This window comes from Camarhynchus parvulus, chromosome 4 (genome assembly GCF_901933205.1).
Source record: "Camarhynchus parvulus chromosome 4, STF_HiC, whole genome shotgun sequence".
Taxonomy (NCBI): Eukaryota; Metazoa; Chordata; class Aves; order Passeriformes; family Thraupidae; genus Camarhynchus; species Camarhynchus parvulus.
In genome coordinates, this window is record NC_044574.1 from 4,346,538 (window position 1) to 4,364,994 (window position 18,457).

At 42.5% G+C, this 18,457-nt stretch overlaps 2 protein-coding genes across 2 annotated transcripts in view; one reads left to right on the forward strand and one right to left on the reverse strand.

Annotated features, from left to right (window-relative positions):
* Positions 1 to 18,457, forward strand: part of CTNNA2 (catenin alpha 2) — a 418,638-nt gene that overhangs the window by 241,537 nt on the left and 158,644 nt on the right.
* LRRTM1 (leucine rich repeat transmembrane neuronal 1) lies at positions 14,635 to 18,382 on the reverse strand. The gene has a single exon (XM_030948203.1). The coding sequence runs from the start codon at positions 17,473 to 17,475 to the stop codon at positions 15,913 to 15,915; it is 1,563 nt and encodes a 520-aa protein (XP_030804063.1). The 5' UTR covers positions 17,476 to 18,382; the 3' UTR covers positions 14,635 to 15,912.

Sequence of the window (18,457 nt, forward strand, 5' to 3'; positions counted from 1 at the left end):
TCTAATCACCAGTGTTTGTGTTTTATTAGCTGTCTAATAAACCAAGGTAGCCCCTGACAGTGAAAGAAGACAACAAGGTTATTGAGGAGCGCTGCATTGACAGCTGAGAATTAGAGATTGGTGTGAGATTTAGCCAAGCCCTTGATGGAGTGATGTGTCTGAGGAAAAAAATCAAAAATCTGTCTCCAGATCTCTCCAGACGTGCTCCAGTTTAATCAGCATCAGCCATGCTGAGCTCCCATCTGTGGAATGAGGCAAAGGGAAAAGCTCCATAACCAAAGAGGTTCTGGTTTCTCTGTGATCCTGGTGTCCTTGTCAGTCTTTTAGATTCCTGTGGTAAACTCAGACTTGGAAATTAACTGAGCTGAGCTACCAACTTCTAGACCTAGGAGAGGTCTAGAAATAACCTTGTGGCTGTGAAAGCCTACATGGAATGGGAAGCTTGCAGTTTATGCTCAATTAGCTTGGCTTCCTCCAGGGTTTCTGTGGTGAGGGGTGAAATCAACTCTCCTACAGATTTTGTGGTTTTAGACTTTATTGCCACAGCAGTTCTAGGCCAACCTCCATTCCATGGGAAAAACTTGATCCATGTTTGGACTGGGAGACATCCCACTGTTCACTTAGATAGGAACAGCAATGCCAGTGGCACCTTCTCCTCAGTGACCCTGGGTTTGTGCTCTGCCAAAAAGTGTCACATCTGAAGCAGCAGTGACAGAATCAGCCCAGCACTGTGAGGCACCAGTTTGTGAAAATCCACGCAAGCTTTGACACTGAGCACTGAATTCAGGTGTGGAGAGTTGGTGCTTTATTACCCACCTCTACTGTATTTAAAACTCTGGTGTCTAAAACTGGGATCCTTGCCTGTGGATCCTCCTACTCCTTGGCAAAGCTACAGAGTCAAGACTGTGCATCTTGATATAGGTTTGTGGCAAATGCCAAATGTGTTCCTGCCTGATTTTGTCATGTCAGCTGCCATTCTGCCTGAAGAACTGTTGAGGAAATGAGGCAGATTTTGACTGTAAAATGCTGAAGTATTAATTCAGTTATCATGCCAGCATAGGTATCCTTGTAAGATAAGATTAACATAATTAAGAGATTAATACTTATTAAGATTATTAAGATTATTAGAGATGTAAAGACATTAAGAGACTGGTATTTATTTCAAAGGAGGCATGTGCTGTATGATACATTTATGTTTGTTCACTTACTTTAGGATGGATTCAGTAACAGGCTGAGTTTGTACATAAACCTGCTTTACACAGCACAGGATCTTCCCATTACCCTTCCCTTGCTGCTTGATTCAGTCCTGTAGTGAACTGAGTGCTGAAAAATGATGACCTTTTGTTGTCTCAAACAGTCTGAAAGTTTTTTTGTAAAAATTGTTCATCTATTTTGCTATTGGCATTTTCTACCAGCTTTCCAGTGACCTTTCTGACTTCTGCTGGCCCTGCTCAGAAAGTGCGTGCATATATGATGATCTTCAAAGGTCTTTCCAGGGATGACAGACTTGTCTGTGACATGTTTTCCTGTCCCAGATTTCCTAGGAGGCATCATTTAATTGTTAGCCATCTTATTATGTCTCGAAGTACTGACAGCTGTCAGTGTCTCTTTTGTATGGGAATTAAATATTTTAGGTCTTGCAATGTGAAGTTTCCTTAATTTTGTGAATGTCACAGCACTCTGGTGTGAGCTAAGCAACTTGGTTTGTTTTCTGGTAGTCACAGGAAGAACACAAAAGTGATTTAGGTAAAATCCTATTGCTCTGATCAATCCAAGGCAAGAGGATCAATGGGCAACTTCTGAAGCTGAACATGGACTTTAACATTTCAGTTAATCTGAGCAAGTCTCCAATCCTGTGCTATAAATAAATGACCATATATTGCTTTAAAAAATACAGACTTACTAAAAAAAAAATGTTTCTTATGAAGAAAACCAGGGGAAAAGGAAGGATTTGAGGCAGGAATGCTGTTCTCTAAGAGGCTTAAAACCCTCTACATTATTCTCCATTGTCCTCCTTGCCAATGTCACTATGAAGAGAGTTTTCCTCAGTATCTTTCCTTCTGGTTGCTTCAGTGCTCTCTTTTTGCAGTGTAGGCTGTTCCTTTGTTGGCTCCCCAGGTTGTCCATATTTGAAATCACAAGCAGACCAATAGGCCAGGCTGAGAACTGCTGCTTCATATGTTTGGTGTCACAGCTATTTAGACACTTGCAATTTCTTTCAATTACCCAGTTTTATTGGAATCTGTTACTGTGGTCTGCTAGCCAAAACAAGGACTTCACTAAAAAAATAATAAATTGCTGCCTAATATTATTTGCATGGTAATTGCTTTGCAGTGCCTATTAAATCAATGTTTCTGGCACAGCTCTGTGATAGCAATAGTACAGATATTAATATACTATGACAAAAAGCTTTTCTCATTTTTTTGTTTTTTAAAATTAATTGCTGTTTTCCCATGGGAGGATTGGGTGGGAAATGGATCTGTTGTTGCCCTCAGCTTGGTGGGACTATGATGAGGATCATTACACAGGCTGGGAAATCAGTGATGTTTGCAGATGTTCAGGGGAATGTTTAATGGGACAGGGTCAGCTCTGTCACAGAGTTCTTGTACCTTTATAGCCCAGCTGATGGGCACAGGAGGAGAAAATCCAGGCTGTTTCCAGCTTGAAAATACCTGCTGACATAAGCTGTTCATCAAATGCCTGCTGTGCCTCCTCAGCGCGGTTGATCTGCACGTGTGCTCCGAGTGCAGCACCTTCCAGCCAGGCTGGAATTACTCTGTGCCTCCTCTGTGTGTTCAGCACATTCCCAGTCATTGTGTCACCTCCTGATGAAATGGTCTCCTGGCCATTCCATGCATAACAAAGGTTTCTGGATTTCCTTCTGGGGTGTGCAGGCAAGAGATGAATGAGCCCCAGATAACTCCCAATGCAGGCTGGATAAAGCAGTGGTTACCTCGTGGTTTGATCTCAGTTTAATTTCTCCCTCCAGAGTGGGGGTTATATTGAGGATATGTTGTCTGGGAGAGTCTTGAGAACCTGACTGCATTTGTTAGATCTGCTCACAAGCTCCAGTTGGTTAAGTAAGCCTTTGGAACAACTTTTAATCTTATCATGGAATCACAGAATGGTTTGGGTTGGAAGGGACCTTAAAGCCCATCTCGTTCCACCCCTGTCTGTGGGCAGGGACATCTCCACCATCCCAGGTTGCTACAAGCCCCATCCAACCTGGCCTTGGACAATTCCAAGGATCCAGGGGCAGCCACAGCTTCTCTGGGCAACTTCTGCCAGGGCCTCCCCACCCTCACAGGGAGCAATTCCTTCCCAATATCCCATCCATCCCTGCCCTCTGGCAGTGGGAAGCCATTCCCTGTGTCCTGTCACTCCATCCCCTGTCCCCAGTCCCTCTCCAGCTCTCCTGGAGTCCCTTTAGGCCCTGGAAGGGGCTCTGTGGTCTCTATGGAGCCTTTTCCAGGTGAGCACCCCCAGCTCTCCCAGGCTGGCTCCAGCCCCTGGAGCATCTCCATGGTCTCCTCTGGACTGGCTCCAGCAGCTCCACATCCTTCTCATGTTGAGAATCCCAGGGCTGGGGCAGCTCTGCAGGTGGGGTCTCACCTGAGCAGGGATGGGACAGAATCCCCCTCCCCTACTGCCCATGGGGGGTTCTGGGCAGGAGCATGTGCAGCTCTCATCCCCCAGCACCGTCACCTCCTTCTCTCCAGGGCTGCTCCCGTCCATTCTCCACTCAGCCTGGTGTTTGTGCCTGGGTTGGCTCATTCTGGGCCAGGACCCTGCACTTGGCCTCACTGAACCTCCTGAAGTTCTCCCAGGTCCCCTCTCAGCCCATGGATCCCTGTTATACAAAGTGTCCTGCTTTAGACATTTCTGAGGTGCTTCCCACCATAGCTCCTTTGTCTGTAGTGCATCATTTCACACCAATATTTTTATCTGCCATGATTTAAAAATGTTACTGGAAATCACATCTTTTCTATATGATTTTTTTTTAAATGCTCACAGGAGTCACTGTAATTTGTAGCTAGTTTAATTACTTATTAGGCATATATAACTGCCAATCAATACTTTAGATACTTTTGGCTCACAAGCTTTTGAAAGGAGCTTGGTTTACGAAGAGTGAACAAATATACCATTCCATCTGTTAGCCAAACCACCTGGCACAAAATCATTTGAGGCATAATTATGTAGTTGGCAAGAATTAAAAAAAAAAAAAAAAAGAGTGATTTCTAGAGTTTTCATCCCAATTGATGCTTTACTTCGTAGTGATGGAAACCTGACTAATGCAGCAAGGACCAGTTCTTTTTTTTTTATTATTTTTTACACCTCTGAATAAAATAACTTGTGTTCACCTTGCAAAAAACGCCTAACATGACAAATATAGGAACCAAGAGACAAGCATGGAATAATCCTGAGCCTAATCAGGGGAAGGGAATGGGAGCTGGCCTGTTCCTGCAAGCATTTGAAAGGAGTCACGTAGGAGGTGCATCATTGTCCTTTTAATCTCTGTAGGAAGAGACTTGGGACAATTTGGGAAATGATTTTTCCTTCTTGGTGGCATTGCAAATGTTTTTTCTGAGCTCGGGGTTTTATAAGATTGCTACATCTGCAAATCTGTTTTCCTATTCTTTCAGTGACAAAATTCCTTCTTTAATCCTCTGGAAGCACAGAGTACACACAGAAGAGACTTAGCAAATAATATTTGCCATGTACAGAAACTTGAATTAATTTGGTAATGGAAGAGCAAATTGCTTGCATCTTTATATACAAATCTTTTGAATAATCTGTTGTCTGGTTATTTTTAACAAGCTCACATTATCAAGACATGGGTTTGCTCTTCAGATTTAACATGGGAGAAGTCAAAATGTGCCTTGTTTGTGATTTTATTCTTCAGTTTCAGTTAAACAAATTAATTATTCAAATTAAATTAAGGATGCTCGTAACTCCATCTGAGCCATAATAGGACACAAAAAGGCACCATCTCAGATAGTCAACAGGTAATTTCAGAATAATTTATAGAAGGGCAGCAGCCCTGCTTTAATTATTAAAATGCATACAAGAGTGTCTTACAAGCCTTAATTAAAAATACATTCTTAGGCAATTTCTTAGCAAATCATCTTAGAAAGGGTTAATATTTCTCCCTATCAAATACATAAATTTACCTGCTGCATCTTAAAAATCACTGCTGAGGGTGGCACTTGAAGCAGGGATTGAGAAAATTGAACTGATGGAAAGATTTTTACAAGAGGCAAATCGAACTCCTTGTGACTTCTCATCTGCCCTACAAGCCCAGCCTGGTACACTGGAATTAATTAGCTTGAGGATGCAATAGATGCAGCTGAAGGATGTTCACTTCTACTCCAGGTTTCTTCCGTTTTCTTCTTCTTTTTTGGGGTGGAATGTGCAAGTTTAACAAAACATTCAGTTCTGACAAAGTGTTTGGTGTTACCTCAGCCAGAGACAGGGCTGAGCTCCTGCTCAGCGCTCCCAGCCCCTCTCTGCACCCAGCTCAGCATCTCCTCTCCTCAGCACACAAAGTGTTCCAGGGTAGATTCTTACAGAACAGCAGCAGAAAATGGTCTGGTATTGTAAATGCAGGGCCAGAGACAGGGGGAATAATCCATCTGACTCCATCTTATCAGAAGGCTAATTTATTGTTTTCTTATACTATATTAAAGAATACTATATTGTACTAAAGAACACAGAAAGGATACTTACAGAAGGCTAAAAAAGATAATAATGAAAACTTCTGACTCTCTCCAGAGTCCCGACACAGCTTGGCCCTGATTGGCCAAAGAGTGAAAACAACTCACAGCAGAATCCAATGCAACAATCACCTCTGGGTAAACAATCTCCAAACACATTCCACATGAGCACAACACAGGAGAAGCAAATGAGATAAGAATTGTTTTCCTTTTCTCTGAAGCCTCTCTCTGCCTTTCAGCTTCTCAGGAGAAAACCCTGGGCAAAGGGATCATGTTCAGGGAATGTGAATGCCACAGTCTGTTATACTGAATTATTCAGAAAAAAATTGTAAAAATGGGGATTCTTCCAGTTTTATGCATGTCCTATAGAAGACAGAGGAGGGAGTAAGTGACCAGGAATAACCTGTGTGAGTTCAGGATGTGGGGATGTGAAGGGCTCACCCAGCTTCAGTTTCCTCAGGTGCACAGGTTGCTTGGAAACATGGGAATTCAGTGACTGGTCCATGAGTAAGAAACTAAAAAAAAAAACAAAACATTTCCATTGCATGATATGCTCTGTCCCAGATGCTGTTCCTAAAACAGTATCTTTTTTTAATCTATAAAGTTTTAGGGATGTATGTACCAAATTAGCTCCATGTTCCCATTTCTGTACAACTGTTCCTTGTTTTTAATGCCGTTTTTGCATCAGTGATGTCGTGTACAGTGACTTCCAAATGTTATTTTTTCAATTTTATAATTGTTCCTGATGCCAGGGTGTGCGTGGCCCCTGTCACACTCTGCATCCTCTTCTTGCAGGCAGGCGGAAAAAAAATAAAAATCCATCTGCACAACAGCTTGTGCACTGAGTAATGACAAGAAACAACACGGGAGTGCAGCAGGCACTTTAATGAGGAGTAGAAAATAATAATATACGGTGAAGCAACATCATATTGAAGGGGGAATACAAAAGGACGGGTGTGTGCTTGTTCTAAAGCTGCTGCCCGGTGGTTCGGGCGCGTTCTGCAGCAGCCGGTGGGGACTGGCCGCTAGAGGGGGGGTGGATCCGCGTTTTGCTCTCGTGCCGCTCTTGCAGGTCCGGTTTCTTCACCTCCCTCCTCGCAAACTTTCCCAAATCATTCATCCTCTCACCTGGCAGGAGTTTATCCTTATCTAGCACTCAGAGCCTTTTCTAACTTAGCCTTAACAGAATTTTCTAGCTGACGCCATAGGAGTGGTTTATATCACACTATTTAATTTCTTGAGAGCTGTTCCATTAGAGATGCTATTCCACTTTTCTTTTTTCCTCTCTTTTTCCCCTCTCTGCACACTGCTCAGAGATTTTAATGCAATCCTCTGGAAGACAGTTGTCCAATTGTTGCCTGTAACTTACATCAGCGAGGCACAGATGAACAGTTTCCCTTATATCTTGTCTTTTTTGCTTTGTATATGACAATTCAGAATTTCATCCATCAAAGCTTATATAAGCTTCAGCGTTTGGAAGTCCCTTTGCACATCCACACCATTTCCATTCTTTTTCACAATATAAATAATCTGTCATTTGAAAAATGCCATCTATTTCCTGATCATAGCTGAGATGATTCAGCAGCCTCGACCCTGGGACCACACTGTGCTCCCATTTTTTCCCTGTATGAATAAAAAGCCACTGTATTTTTGAGTTCCTACCTAGTTTTCTATGACAATGGAGCTTGTCTTATTTATGGGAAACTGAATATCTTGTCAAAAGCTCTTCAAAAGTCCAAATATGATTTGTTGGTTTAAATTCCCTAGTGTTTTATACAGGCCTTTATTTCCCAATTTCTAGCATACAGAAAATAGATCTGACACAGATTTTAGCTTGTTTGTTTCAAGTTTGATTTTCCAGGACTTGTTCATCAAATCCTCATTAAGAGTTTTCATAAATAGCCATAGCTTGACTCCTGTGCTAATGAAAAATGACAGATTGGGGCTGGAGCATCCTACATGGTGGGAAAAGAGAACCAGGGGAAAAAAAAAAAGAGTTTTCAACTCTTATTAGGAAAGATACTCAGTGTAACTTCATAAAACTACTCAGGGAACTTTTTGGGAAGTTCTTCATTCTGCCAGCTAGGGAATTACCTAATGTAATTCCCAACAGTTGCTAGAATCAGAGAAATAGACACACAAAACAATATAGGAAGGTTTGCTTCAGTCTAGAAGTGCCACCCATAGAGAAAACAACTTTTGGCTTGGCATATTCCCCATGAAGCCAAAGCACAATCTCCATGGGTTCAGTTCTCTGCATGACAGCAATAAAAAAAAAGCAAAAATTTTTAAAAATCGACCAAAAAGCCAATCATGACAAAGCAAAGATGGACAGAGGAATAAGGCCAGGGTTCAGCTCCCTGAGACTTTGTGGATTTCTGTTTCCCACTGCAGATGTAGGTTTATATAGGTTTGTTTTTTTATCAGAAATCACCACAGAGCATTGTTATCACCTGGTGAGGATCAGCTGTGTTGGTTACCATCTAAATCTCTTTCTGATTCATCTGTTATGGGCACTGTCCCCTTTGCAATTTTCCCCTCTATTTTTTAGCAGTGATTTCCTCTATCCCATGTAATCCCCCTTTTTTTTCTTTCAGCTGGTGCTCTGTGCCCTCCACCTTCCTCAAGCCCTGTCCCATGCAGGAATTTTATTTTGTGGGTTTTCCCCAGAGAGAGAATGTCAGCTGCATTCCTCCTGCTTGTTTGCTGTCTCCATGATTTCTTCATCTCTCAGGCCACAGGATGCACATCCAATTTATTAGACTGTAGCAATTACATAAGAAATTCATGGCATCCAGTTGTTGTTTGGGAATTTGATCTGACAGGAGCAGAGGGTACTGGGCTGTTTGGAAAGGGAGTTATGGTGCAGGGGAAAGGTTTGTGAAGGTAGAGGCAGCTGAATTTGCTGGTAAAGAAACAAAAAATGTCCAATATGGAGTGACATTTACATGGAATTAAGGTAAACATTTGACATCCAGCAGCCTCTTTAGCGTGAGGATTGCAAACCTTTGAGAAGCAGCCACAAATTTGTTTGCTGTGGAAAAAAAAAAATTGCATTGGGAAGTAATGTGGATCAGAGAAGTAAATTTTCTGCCATGATAAGCTTTAATATGGAGCCAAGTTTAAAAAAAAGGAAAAAAAAAGAGTGGGTAAAAAATCCCTAGATGGTTTATCTCATTATTATTAACATTCTTTAATATTTACCAGGCTCTCTAAGCAAGCCAGGCTGTCAGAGAGGCACTGGACCACAAAGACAGATCCAGGTTTACTCTTGGGAGCTCACTTTACCTCTCATCCTGCAAAGAGGGTTGATAGCAGACATGTTTCAAAGGGCTGACAGTTGTGAAAAGGCTCAAAACCTCAGGAATGCAATAGCTGTGGATTGTTCTTGCAGCTTAGTTTGGGATTTTCAGAGCTCTCCTCTTCCTCCTCCCCCTCTTGGTTTTTAATTCACCCTGCCTGTGAGGCTCTGGCAATGAAAAATGTGAGAATGGGTAAGAAAGGTTAAAAATTAGAGGGAAAGCATATATTTTGAAAGATATTCAGAAATCTGTTTTCAGTTTGAGTGCCCCAGCTCTCAGAGGATGTTTGCTCATACCTGACTGTAACCACTAGGGTACAGAGGTGTGCTGCTGCAGGAGGATCTGCTGTACACAAACTGCATTTTTTTTATTGCATCAGCCCCCTAAATCAGTTTGATGTGTCCATGCCTATTTTTATAAATCTTAGATCTTACCAAAAACATTTTCAACTCTCTCTGCAGTGTTGTGCTCTGTTTTGCTCTCAGGAGAAAGGCACATCAGCAAAAAGGGCAAATTAAAGTTGGTAATAAATGAATAACTGGGCTTAGTGTCTAATCACATCAGTCAGAGAAATCTGCTGTGCTAAAAGTGATAATTCAGTGATGAAGTAGATTTTTCTACTTACCTATTGCCTTTGAAATCTTGGATTTAGTCTTTGTTAGCTCAGAAATGGAAGGGAATTGGTCATGTTCCCATAGCACCCATGCTGAAAGACATTTTCTGGCAGTAGTGACTGTGTATGGTGAGGATGTGAAGAACATGAGAGCAGGGAAATGATTTAAAATAAAAGTGCCTTAGCAGAATAGTAGATGCTGTTTGCCAAGCAGAGATGTGCATAGTATTAATGTATTAATCCATTAGCACTGCCACCTATCTCTGATTTTTATCGCATTTACATATTTGGATTTTTAGGAAGAGGAGAGATGGAGGGAAAGGTGAAAAGCTGGTGTTTATTTTCAACTGAATTTCTTCTCTTGTGATGCAAATCTGGGACTTGGAGCTCAAACTCCTTTCAGTGCAGCCTCTTCCCTTTGACTGTCTCCCCCAGCTATCACCCCAGCAAAGGGAGTAAGAACAGTAATTGCTTTAAAGCCTCAAGAATTGTGCCTGAATGCCAACAAGTGACGTGATCTTAATTAAAACAACAAAACAAAACAGAAAAAAAACCAGTGAAACAAAACAAAAAAAAACCAAAAAACCCAATTGCCCTGTTCTCACAGAAATACAGATTTCATTGCAAATATGTTCACTTTAGAGCAGACAGGGTGCAATAAAATTACAGTGCTCTGCAGCATTCATCTCAGCTCTTCACAGCCACCCACCCAATTACAAGCTGTGTCTTGCCAGCAGAAGACTGTTGCTTGGTTTCTGTATTATTTTTATAGCTTTGCTTTCCTCCCCATAACTTTAGAGGTAGGCTGTGCTTACTCCTTTCCTTTCACCAGCTTTTTCTTCTGCTGTTAAAAAAAAAATAAAAAATAAAAATTGGCTGGTATGGAAAGTCTTTCGCATGGCTCTAAATGTGATTTGGTTTTTAATGTAGAATATGCTCTGAATAGTTGTTTCTAATACCTTAATAGCTCTGGTTTATGTCAGTAATTATATGAAAGGTTAATCTTTAAATCACCAGCATTTCCTAAATTCCTAATCAACTTCATGCTTGGAAAGGAACTGGCATAAATGCTCAATTTGTTAATATTAGACTGGGTTGGGCAGGTCAAGGAAAAGCATAACCTTGGTGCATAATGGTGAATTGAACACAGCAAAAATAGCTCAGATCTGTTTGTCATTAGAGCTGTGAATGTGAAAGCTGGCTGTGAGTGTAGATATAATTAGCAGGAGAATCCGCAGTAGCTCAAGATCACCCATCCCTCTGGATGAGGATTTCTTTTAAAAAAAAAAAAAAAAAAAAAAAAAGATGTTTAGGGTAGCAATGTCTGCTTTTCTAGCAAGTCTTTGGTGAACTCTGATTAGGATAGCTAAGAAATCCAGCCGCAAAGAATCGGTGGCAGAGGCACAGTGCAGGAGCTGGGCAGGCAGTGATGGATGAGGGGACATTGTGCTCCCAGGGGCAGGGAGGTGGCGGAGGAAATGACGGGGCTGCGGGCACGTGTCTGGGGAAGCGTGTCCGACTGCGCCTCCCTCCCTGCTCCTCTGGGAAAGGGAAAGGGAGAGAGGGATGCTGGGCATCTTCCTTAAATTAAATCCCTGCTGTTGTCCTTGCCACAGCCCGAACGTGGGAGGCGAAGGCACGGAAAAATCTCATTTCCCATGTGTGCACAGTGCCCCCTTGCCTTCTCACCAGCTCTCATCTTCCCTTTCATCCTGTCCCTTCACCCCTTCCTTTTCCCTCTCCTGCTGAATGGAGCTATTTAGTGGTGTACCCTCCTTTGCAGAAGCTGTTTCATCCCTGCTTGCACAGTTTTTAAAACTGCTTTCTCCACCCACCCTCAGTCTTGGTTTTTCATCTGCGCTACTTCTTTAGGTTAACCATCTTCACAAAAGGAAAAGGCAGAGGAATCCAGAAACACCCTGAGTTTGGTTGCCATTACTCCAGTCTTTCCTCTTATCTTTTGTCTCCTCTTAATTTCATTATTATCACTGCTATTATTATTATAATAGCACTAGAAATGAGCTTCCTCATTAAACACTCCCTTTTTGCCATTCTGAATACCACTGTAGAAGCTGGAGGGGGGAGGAAGGGGGACTCAGAGAGTCCTTTTGCTGTTTATGCAGAATGAGACTCACACAAGGAACAAATGTAGTCCATCTCAAAAGCAAATGAGAGTTGTTTGGGGTTTTTTATCAGCACTGAACAAAATTATCACATAGATTCCTTTCAACTATCCCTCAATGCCTTAGCCATGAAAACATACAGAATATATTAAAGCATACAAAAATACCCTTAGGGGTGGTTCATGGACTTTCTGTGGCACAGGTGGGCAGGGAGCTGGATCAGTCTGTGCAGAGCATCCTTGCTGTGACCACAAGGAATGGGTCACCCCTTGGGCTCACCCCCTGCAGCACCCAGACATGGCAAAGGAGGGAATTGGCACCTTGAACAGAATTTCTTTGTATTTTATATTTTCAGGCCAGAAACAGAATGTGGTACATTAGCATTGATTCTGTGGTTTCATACCAATTTTTTTTTTAAGTAGTACAGAAAGGAAGGGAAAAAAGGCAGAAAGGAAAATAAATCATCCCTTATATACATTCAAAGCATACACAGCAACAGTTCCTTCAGCACTGGGTGCACTGTGAGTGGGTATTGATGTTAGCAGCAAGAAAATGCATATTAGAGATCTGTAACACTGGTACTGTTAACCAGCTCAGGAAAGGTAGTGCTTTTGCTTGCCTTTCACCCTGTTTTATGTGCAAAAAGACAGTTAAATATAAAAAAATATTGCTAATTACCTAATTATAAAAGGGAGATTAGTCCTATTAAGTGGAACATCAAAAAGGGAATATTTAAAATATTTCCCTTCCTTTGATATTCCCCAAGCATTTCATGGACAAAACACTGTTCACAACTCACCCCAAAAGCATCATTTTTTTCCTTTTTTTTTGTCCTTTTGATTTTGGAGCCATTTAATAGGCCAGAATAAGGGCATCAAAAGAGAGGGAATAACTTATCTCTGGGCAGTTGTTGAACATGAAATTTGAAGAAAGAATTGGGGAAAATCTGTCCCTGCAGTTGCTCCAAATGCAGTACAAATATAATAACTCTCATATACACCAATGCAAGTAGCCTGGAGCAGGATGAATAACTGGATTTGCAATAGCTGGATTGAAATGACATACAGGCTCTTTTATTTCTTTATTACCCACACATATTTCATGTAAATTTTCAGCCTGGATGTGGGCACCCTGTGGAGTGTCTTCATGCCACGTAACAGCAGTGACACCCTCTTTTCTCCAATAAATATTCAGAGGGTGTCAAGATCTCCAGAAATCCTCTGGGGATCACCAGGAGGTTGTCTCTAGAAGGGATTACCCTTCTAGAAAAGATTTCTGCAGGAGGATTTTGAGATACATCCTTTAATAAGTGCTGTGCTCTCCATGGAGGGATCCATCCATCATCCTGCTCAGGGTGCCAAGCCATTGGTGGCCATCAGCCCTCTCCAGGAGAAGTGGCAGCAGGCAAACCCCAAATCAGCTCTCACTCAAGAAACCACTGCACCTTCAAAGAAAAATGCTCTGTTCCATTTACTTGGGCTGTCAGTGCCAGATGCATGGAGCACAGAGGTGAATAAATTCCAAAGGCTGAATTGCTCAAATCTTTGCAAACATAGCTGGAGGTTGCTAACACCAATAAACAGCAGGGATGACTCCAGAGGGGTGCAGTCACTCGTGTGTTTCAAATACATCCCACAAAAATGCTAAAAATACACGGAAATACAACCACGGGATGATTGTTGGCACCAGTCTTGTCTGAGGTTCGCAAAACCATGGCTGCACCAACACATTTCCTGATAGCAACAGGGGGTCATTGTCAAAATAAAGCCAGTTCATATTTTGTTTTACCATATGCAGGCAGTATTTTAACAACCTTAGACGATTTTGGAAGCTTCCTGGCAAGTGGTTGTACCCAAGTGCTGCCTGGGGACTCGGGGAACACATAGCCCAGTCCAAAGTTAGAGAGTCAATTTTTCACACTTAAATTCTCTATTGATTTCAGAGAAAGGTTTAATGGAGAAAATAAATATAGCTGGGCCCACAGTTAGCATGGCATAAAGTACTTTTGCTTCAAGCATGGTCAGGAACCCAAAGAGAGGAGGGGTTCTGTACCTTCCCTCTGCCCCTCCTGTTGGGTTTGTACATGCACACTCAACCCCTCAGGTCACTTGGGAGTTTCAGGATGGATCAGGCCCTTGTGGGCTTGAGGCACAGAGAGAGAAATGTGCATTTGTTTAAAGAGAGAAAAGCCTGGGTTTAACAGTGCTTGCTTGTTTGAAAGCTGGGGGTGAATTTGCAGTAGCTTTAGGAAAAAAAAAACAGTTGATTTTCATTAAATTTTCTGTGACACTGTCCTCTCCCAGTACATAATCTTATTGCTTTCACAGATTATATTCTAGTCTCACTGAGTAAAAATTTTGATTAAGAGGTTATTTTCATGTTTTAGAATACACGGTATGAGATATACCAACGGATGAAAATAAGTTCTGACTCCTTAAAAATTAGTTTCAGTCACAAAAGAAACACAAAATCCACTCTTTACATTTAAAATTAATGGCTAAAACCTGCTATGCAAGAAAACAAATTATTTCTTCTGTGCCTGTTTTTCTGCTTTATGAGCCTGCTGTACCCTGGTAAGAGTAGATAGCACTTTAATGCAATGAAAAAGGGAAAAAACCCTGTGTTACATTAAAACACATGTAAAATTTTGGAATTGCTCCTCTCTTGGTGGTAACCTGAGGATAGAGAAACATGTACAAAGCATAGAAATGTCACCCAGTTCATTATCCATCACATTTTATTCACATGTAATGCTGTAGGAAGAAAATTTCAAGAGGCTCTGCCTGATGTTATAAAACTCCCTCATCGTCAATTAGTGAGAGAGGAGCTGCTGAAAAGATCAATCGTTTGCTTGTTCACATTCTGGAATGAAAAATCCAAAATACAAGGAAAGGAAGCCTTTATTTAAGGGCAGTCAGATAAAACAGCTGTGGGATTCTACATCATGAAATCACTGCTTAAATCCATCAATGGCATTTTTCAGTCCTTGGTAAGGAGGGTACATCTGCCTCCAGCCTCTGCAGAGGTTTTGGGGTTGTTTTGTTAGGGAAAGAGAGGGACACAAGCTGGGCTTTGCCAGCACTTTACTACAGGACCCAGAAGGGTGCTCTGAAAACTCTCTGTCCTGCCCTGACAGTGGTTTTGCTCTTGAGTTTCACCACTGAGACCCAAATAATTGCTTTTGCTCTTCTCCTTTCACCATGGCACCACAGAGCACAAAATGAGGGGGTCTTTGCTCTTGGCATAGCTCAAGACAAGCATAAAAGTGGTAAATGCAAGTAAAAATCCTTAAATTTAGCTTTTTTTTTGTTTGTTTTTTAATATTAAAGAAAATTCTGATGTGCACATTTTGGCAGTGTTTTACTTGTTTGGGTTTTGTTGGTTGCTTTTGTTAGAGAGTCCTCACAATATCATCAGTTTTGATACAAAATACTTCTAGGGGTTATAATGCAGTTTTTATGGATCTTACAGCAGCTAACAAGAGAGCTGTACTTAAAAATCCTCAGAAATCCTGTCCTAGTGACACAGTCAAAACTTCAGCCTTTCTGAGGTGCTCTGGCTCCTTGTTGTACTGACATCCTGTTACAGGTAGCACATTAACAAAAATAGAATTCCAGTGTCATGCTTCATATCTTCAGCAACATGATGTACGTGAATGTGTGCTAATTACAATGGGAAGCCACCTGGGTCATTTTAAGCTTTCTATTTTACGTGGCTTCTTTGCTCCTCTACTTTTCATTTCAACACTCAGCATGAAGAGAGAGGTTAAACTGTTGCATTTTGTATACAGGGAACCATTCATGTAATATACACCAGTCTGTAAAAACTGTAAATGCTATTTTTTTTTATTTTAAACAGTTTTCTTAGTTTACAAAAGATCAATAATTGGTACCTTTTTTTACACTCTCAGATTCCTGAATATTGACAGATCTTCAAAGGGAGTATTAGCATATGAAACCTTAAGATTGGCTGTCCTGAAGGTTTTTAAGACACGATAAAGCTAAAATATCAAGTCTTTTTGGACAGCCCCTCTTAAACAATTTGGGCAGGGGTGCACGTCAGAAATCACCAGCAAAGCCCAGCACCACCCCCCCACCCCGTGCCACTGTCTGCCTGCACGCTGTTATTTGGTTGCACACTGTTTAAATCCCAAAGGAAAATCACACCTCGCATTCCCTCGCTGGCTGCTGGTGACAGGAGCAAGATCCGTACTCATTAATGATCACCAGGGCTCCCTCAATGTGGTTGGGTTTGTAATCAACATAATACTCCTGGGCTGACATGGCAGCCATTTGGTGCATGGTCTGTTTCTGCTTCTGCTTCCTGCGCTGTGTGACAAAGCACTGTCTTAGTTGCCTTAAGCCGGCCGGGAAGCACTTCCAGGAGACATACAACACCAAAACCACGATGAGGAAGGAAAAAATCAGTGCCATGGTGCCCGTCACCACCTTGTGAATCTGCACAGCGTTCTCGGAGTTCTCGCCGGGCATGGTGATGGTGACGGCGTACGTGGTCCGGTCCTCGTCGCCGTCGGGCGCGTCGTAGGTGGCGGTGGCCGAGCCATAGCCCAGCGTCTGCTCACTGTTGTTGGTCACCGGGGAGAAGGTGTTGACGCTCGTGGGGTCGGCGTCCTCACACAAGTGGAAGGCGTACACGGCGTCCAAAACATCCTCTCCCTGGGCGTACTCGGGGGTGGCACAGAGCAGGTTGCTGTCGTAGCGACCCTGGAAGTTGCTGAGCCAGGAGGCCAGGGCGCAGACGTTCCGGCTGCAATCCCAGGCGTTGGCGGAGAGGCTGATGCTCGTGAGGGACTTCCAGGAGTCGAGGACTCGGGAGTCGATGTAGGTCAGCCGGTTGGAGTCCAGCTGCAGGGATTTGAGATGAGGTACACTTTCGAAAACATGAGGTTCGATGTATTCGATTTCATTGCCAGAGAGATCCATCTTTTCGAGTTGCCATATCCAGTCCAAAGTGTTTACTACGATGGTAACTTTATTCCTTCGCAAGCAGAGGGAGTGCAGGGAGATGAGCCTGGGAAAATGGGCTAAATTCACTTTCACCAAGTCATTGTGCTCGAGGTGCAGCTCAGTGAGTTTGAACAAGCCAGCAAAAGAGTTTCGAGCCAGGCTCTTTAACTGATTGTATCCTATGTCTAGAAACTTCAGGCTGCGACAGTCCTGAAAAATTCTCACCGGCACGAACTTGATGGCGTTCGACCGCATGTGCAAAGTTGTCAGTTTTCTCAGCCCGTGGAACAGGTCAGGCTCCAAAGACTGCAGGTTGTTGTATGATAAATCCACACTGCGCAAGTTTGGCATGGGGCGGAAAGTGGTGTTGGGCAGTTGGGTTATTTTGTTGGAACTCAGGGTGAGCTCTTTAACTCGCCGCAATTTTTGAAAGGCATTCCCCTCCACTGAGCAAATGTGATTGTGATCCAGATAGAGCCACGTGAGCTGCATTAACCCTGTGAACTGTCCATCATGCAGCTCTGAAAGGCTGTTGTACCGCAGAGACAAGCCCATCATGCCCGACAGGTTGCGAGGCATCTCTGTGAGATTCAGTGATTCACAGTACAAAAGCCTGCCCTCACACCGACAGAGCTGTGGACACCCACTATTCACAGCTGGAAGCATTTTAGAAAAGATACCCAGCGTACACAATATCAACCCCGGGGGCTTCCTCAGCAGCCAGTTTAAACAGAGACCAATAAGAAGGAAATCCATTAGCAAGAATATTTCCAAATAGGCTTGAGAATGTCCATTGAGTCTTTTCAAATTCTACATCATATTTTATTTAAGGGAGAGAAAAAAAAAAAAAGCAAACCAACGAAACAAAGCCCGAAAACCAAAGCAAAACAGCAAACAGAACAAACACAGAGGCAAATATTTCACTTTACAGCATGCAGGAGCTGTGCAGCATTAAAGTTCACAGACATTCAAAGGTAAAATGATAGTGATTTTGTTCATTTTAAATGCTGCAGCAAAGGAAAAAAAAATCTTTCTTCATGAAAGAATTTAATTAAAAAGTGTCTTACCCACCCTTTTCCAGAGAGTGACAACCTCCATTCAGTTGCTTCCTTTGTGTTTGGACTAATTATATGCAGAGCTAAAAAAGACCCCTCTGTGCTACAAATTCAGTCCCTTTCAATGTTGTGCAAGGCTGGCAAGCTCACAATGTCTCACTTCGCTTCTGCTCAACGAGCGAAAGGCTTGTCCAGCTAGCTTTTGAGCTGCCTCCTAGGACCTGCAAGTTTCAGAACTATGTACATGAGCTTGATCTTCTCCTTCTCCCTCTGTCCTTTCCTCTGCAGTTAACACTGTGGCGTGAAAAAAACTCCAAACTCTTTACTAACGACTCCACAGGATTTGTCAATCTGTTTAATGTCCATCATTTGCAACGACCATGGACCGGCACAACCTTTACTCCAGAGAGAGGTTACCATTCATTCACAGACCGGCTAAGGGTCGCTTTATTTCCCATTCTTTGTTCGCTTTGCTTGTTAGGTGATGCTTAGAGCAGAGAGAGACAGCAAGAATCCCTTCCCTTCAGCTGAGCAGTATGTTGCTAGAGCATGCAGAGGCACCCAGTGTTCACTGAGTGTCGTAAGCTGCTCATGATTGTACGCCTGCACTGTGCATCTCAGACATGGGCAGATTGAAAAGGGGTGGGCATAAAACCAACATCGGAGCGAACCAGGAAAGTAAT

Excerpts from the sequence above, each read along its gene's own strand:
- LRRTM1 (XM_030948203.1), bottom strand. The coding sequence starts at position 17,475 with ATGGATTTCCTTCTTATTGGTCTCTGTTTAAACTGGCTGCTGAGGAAG.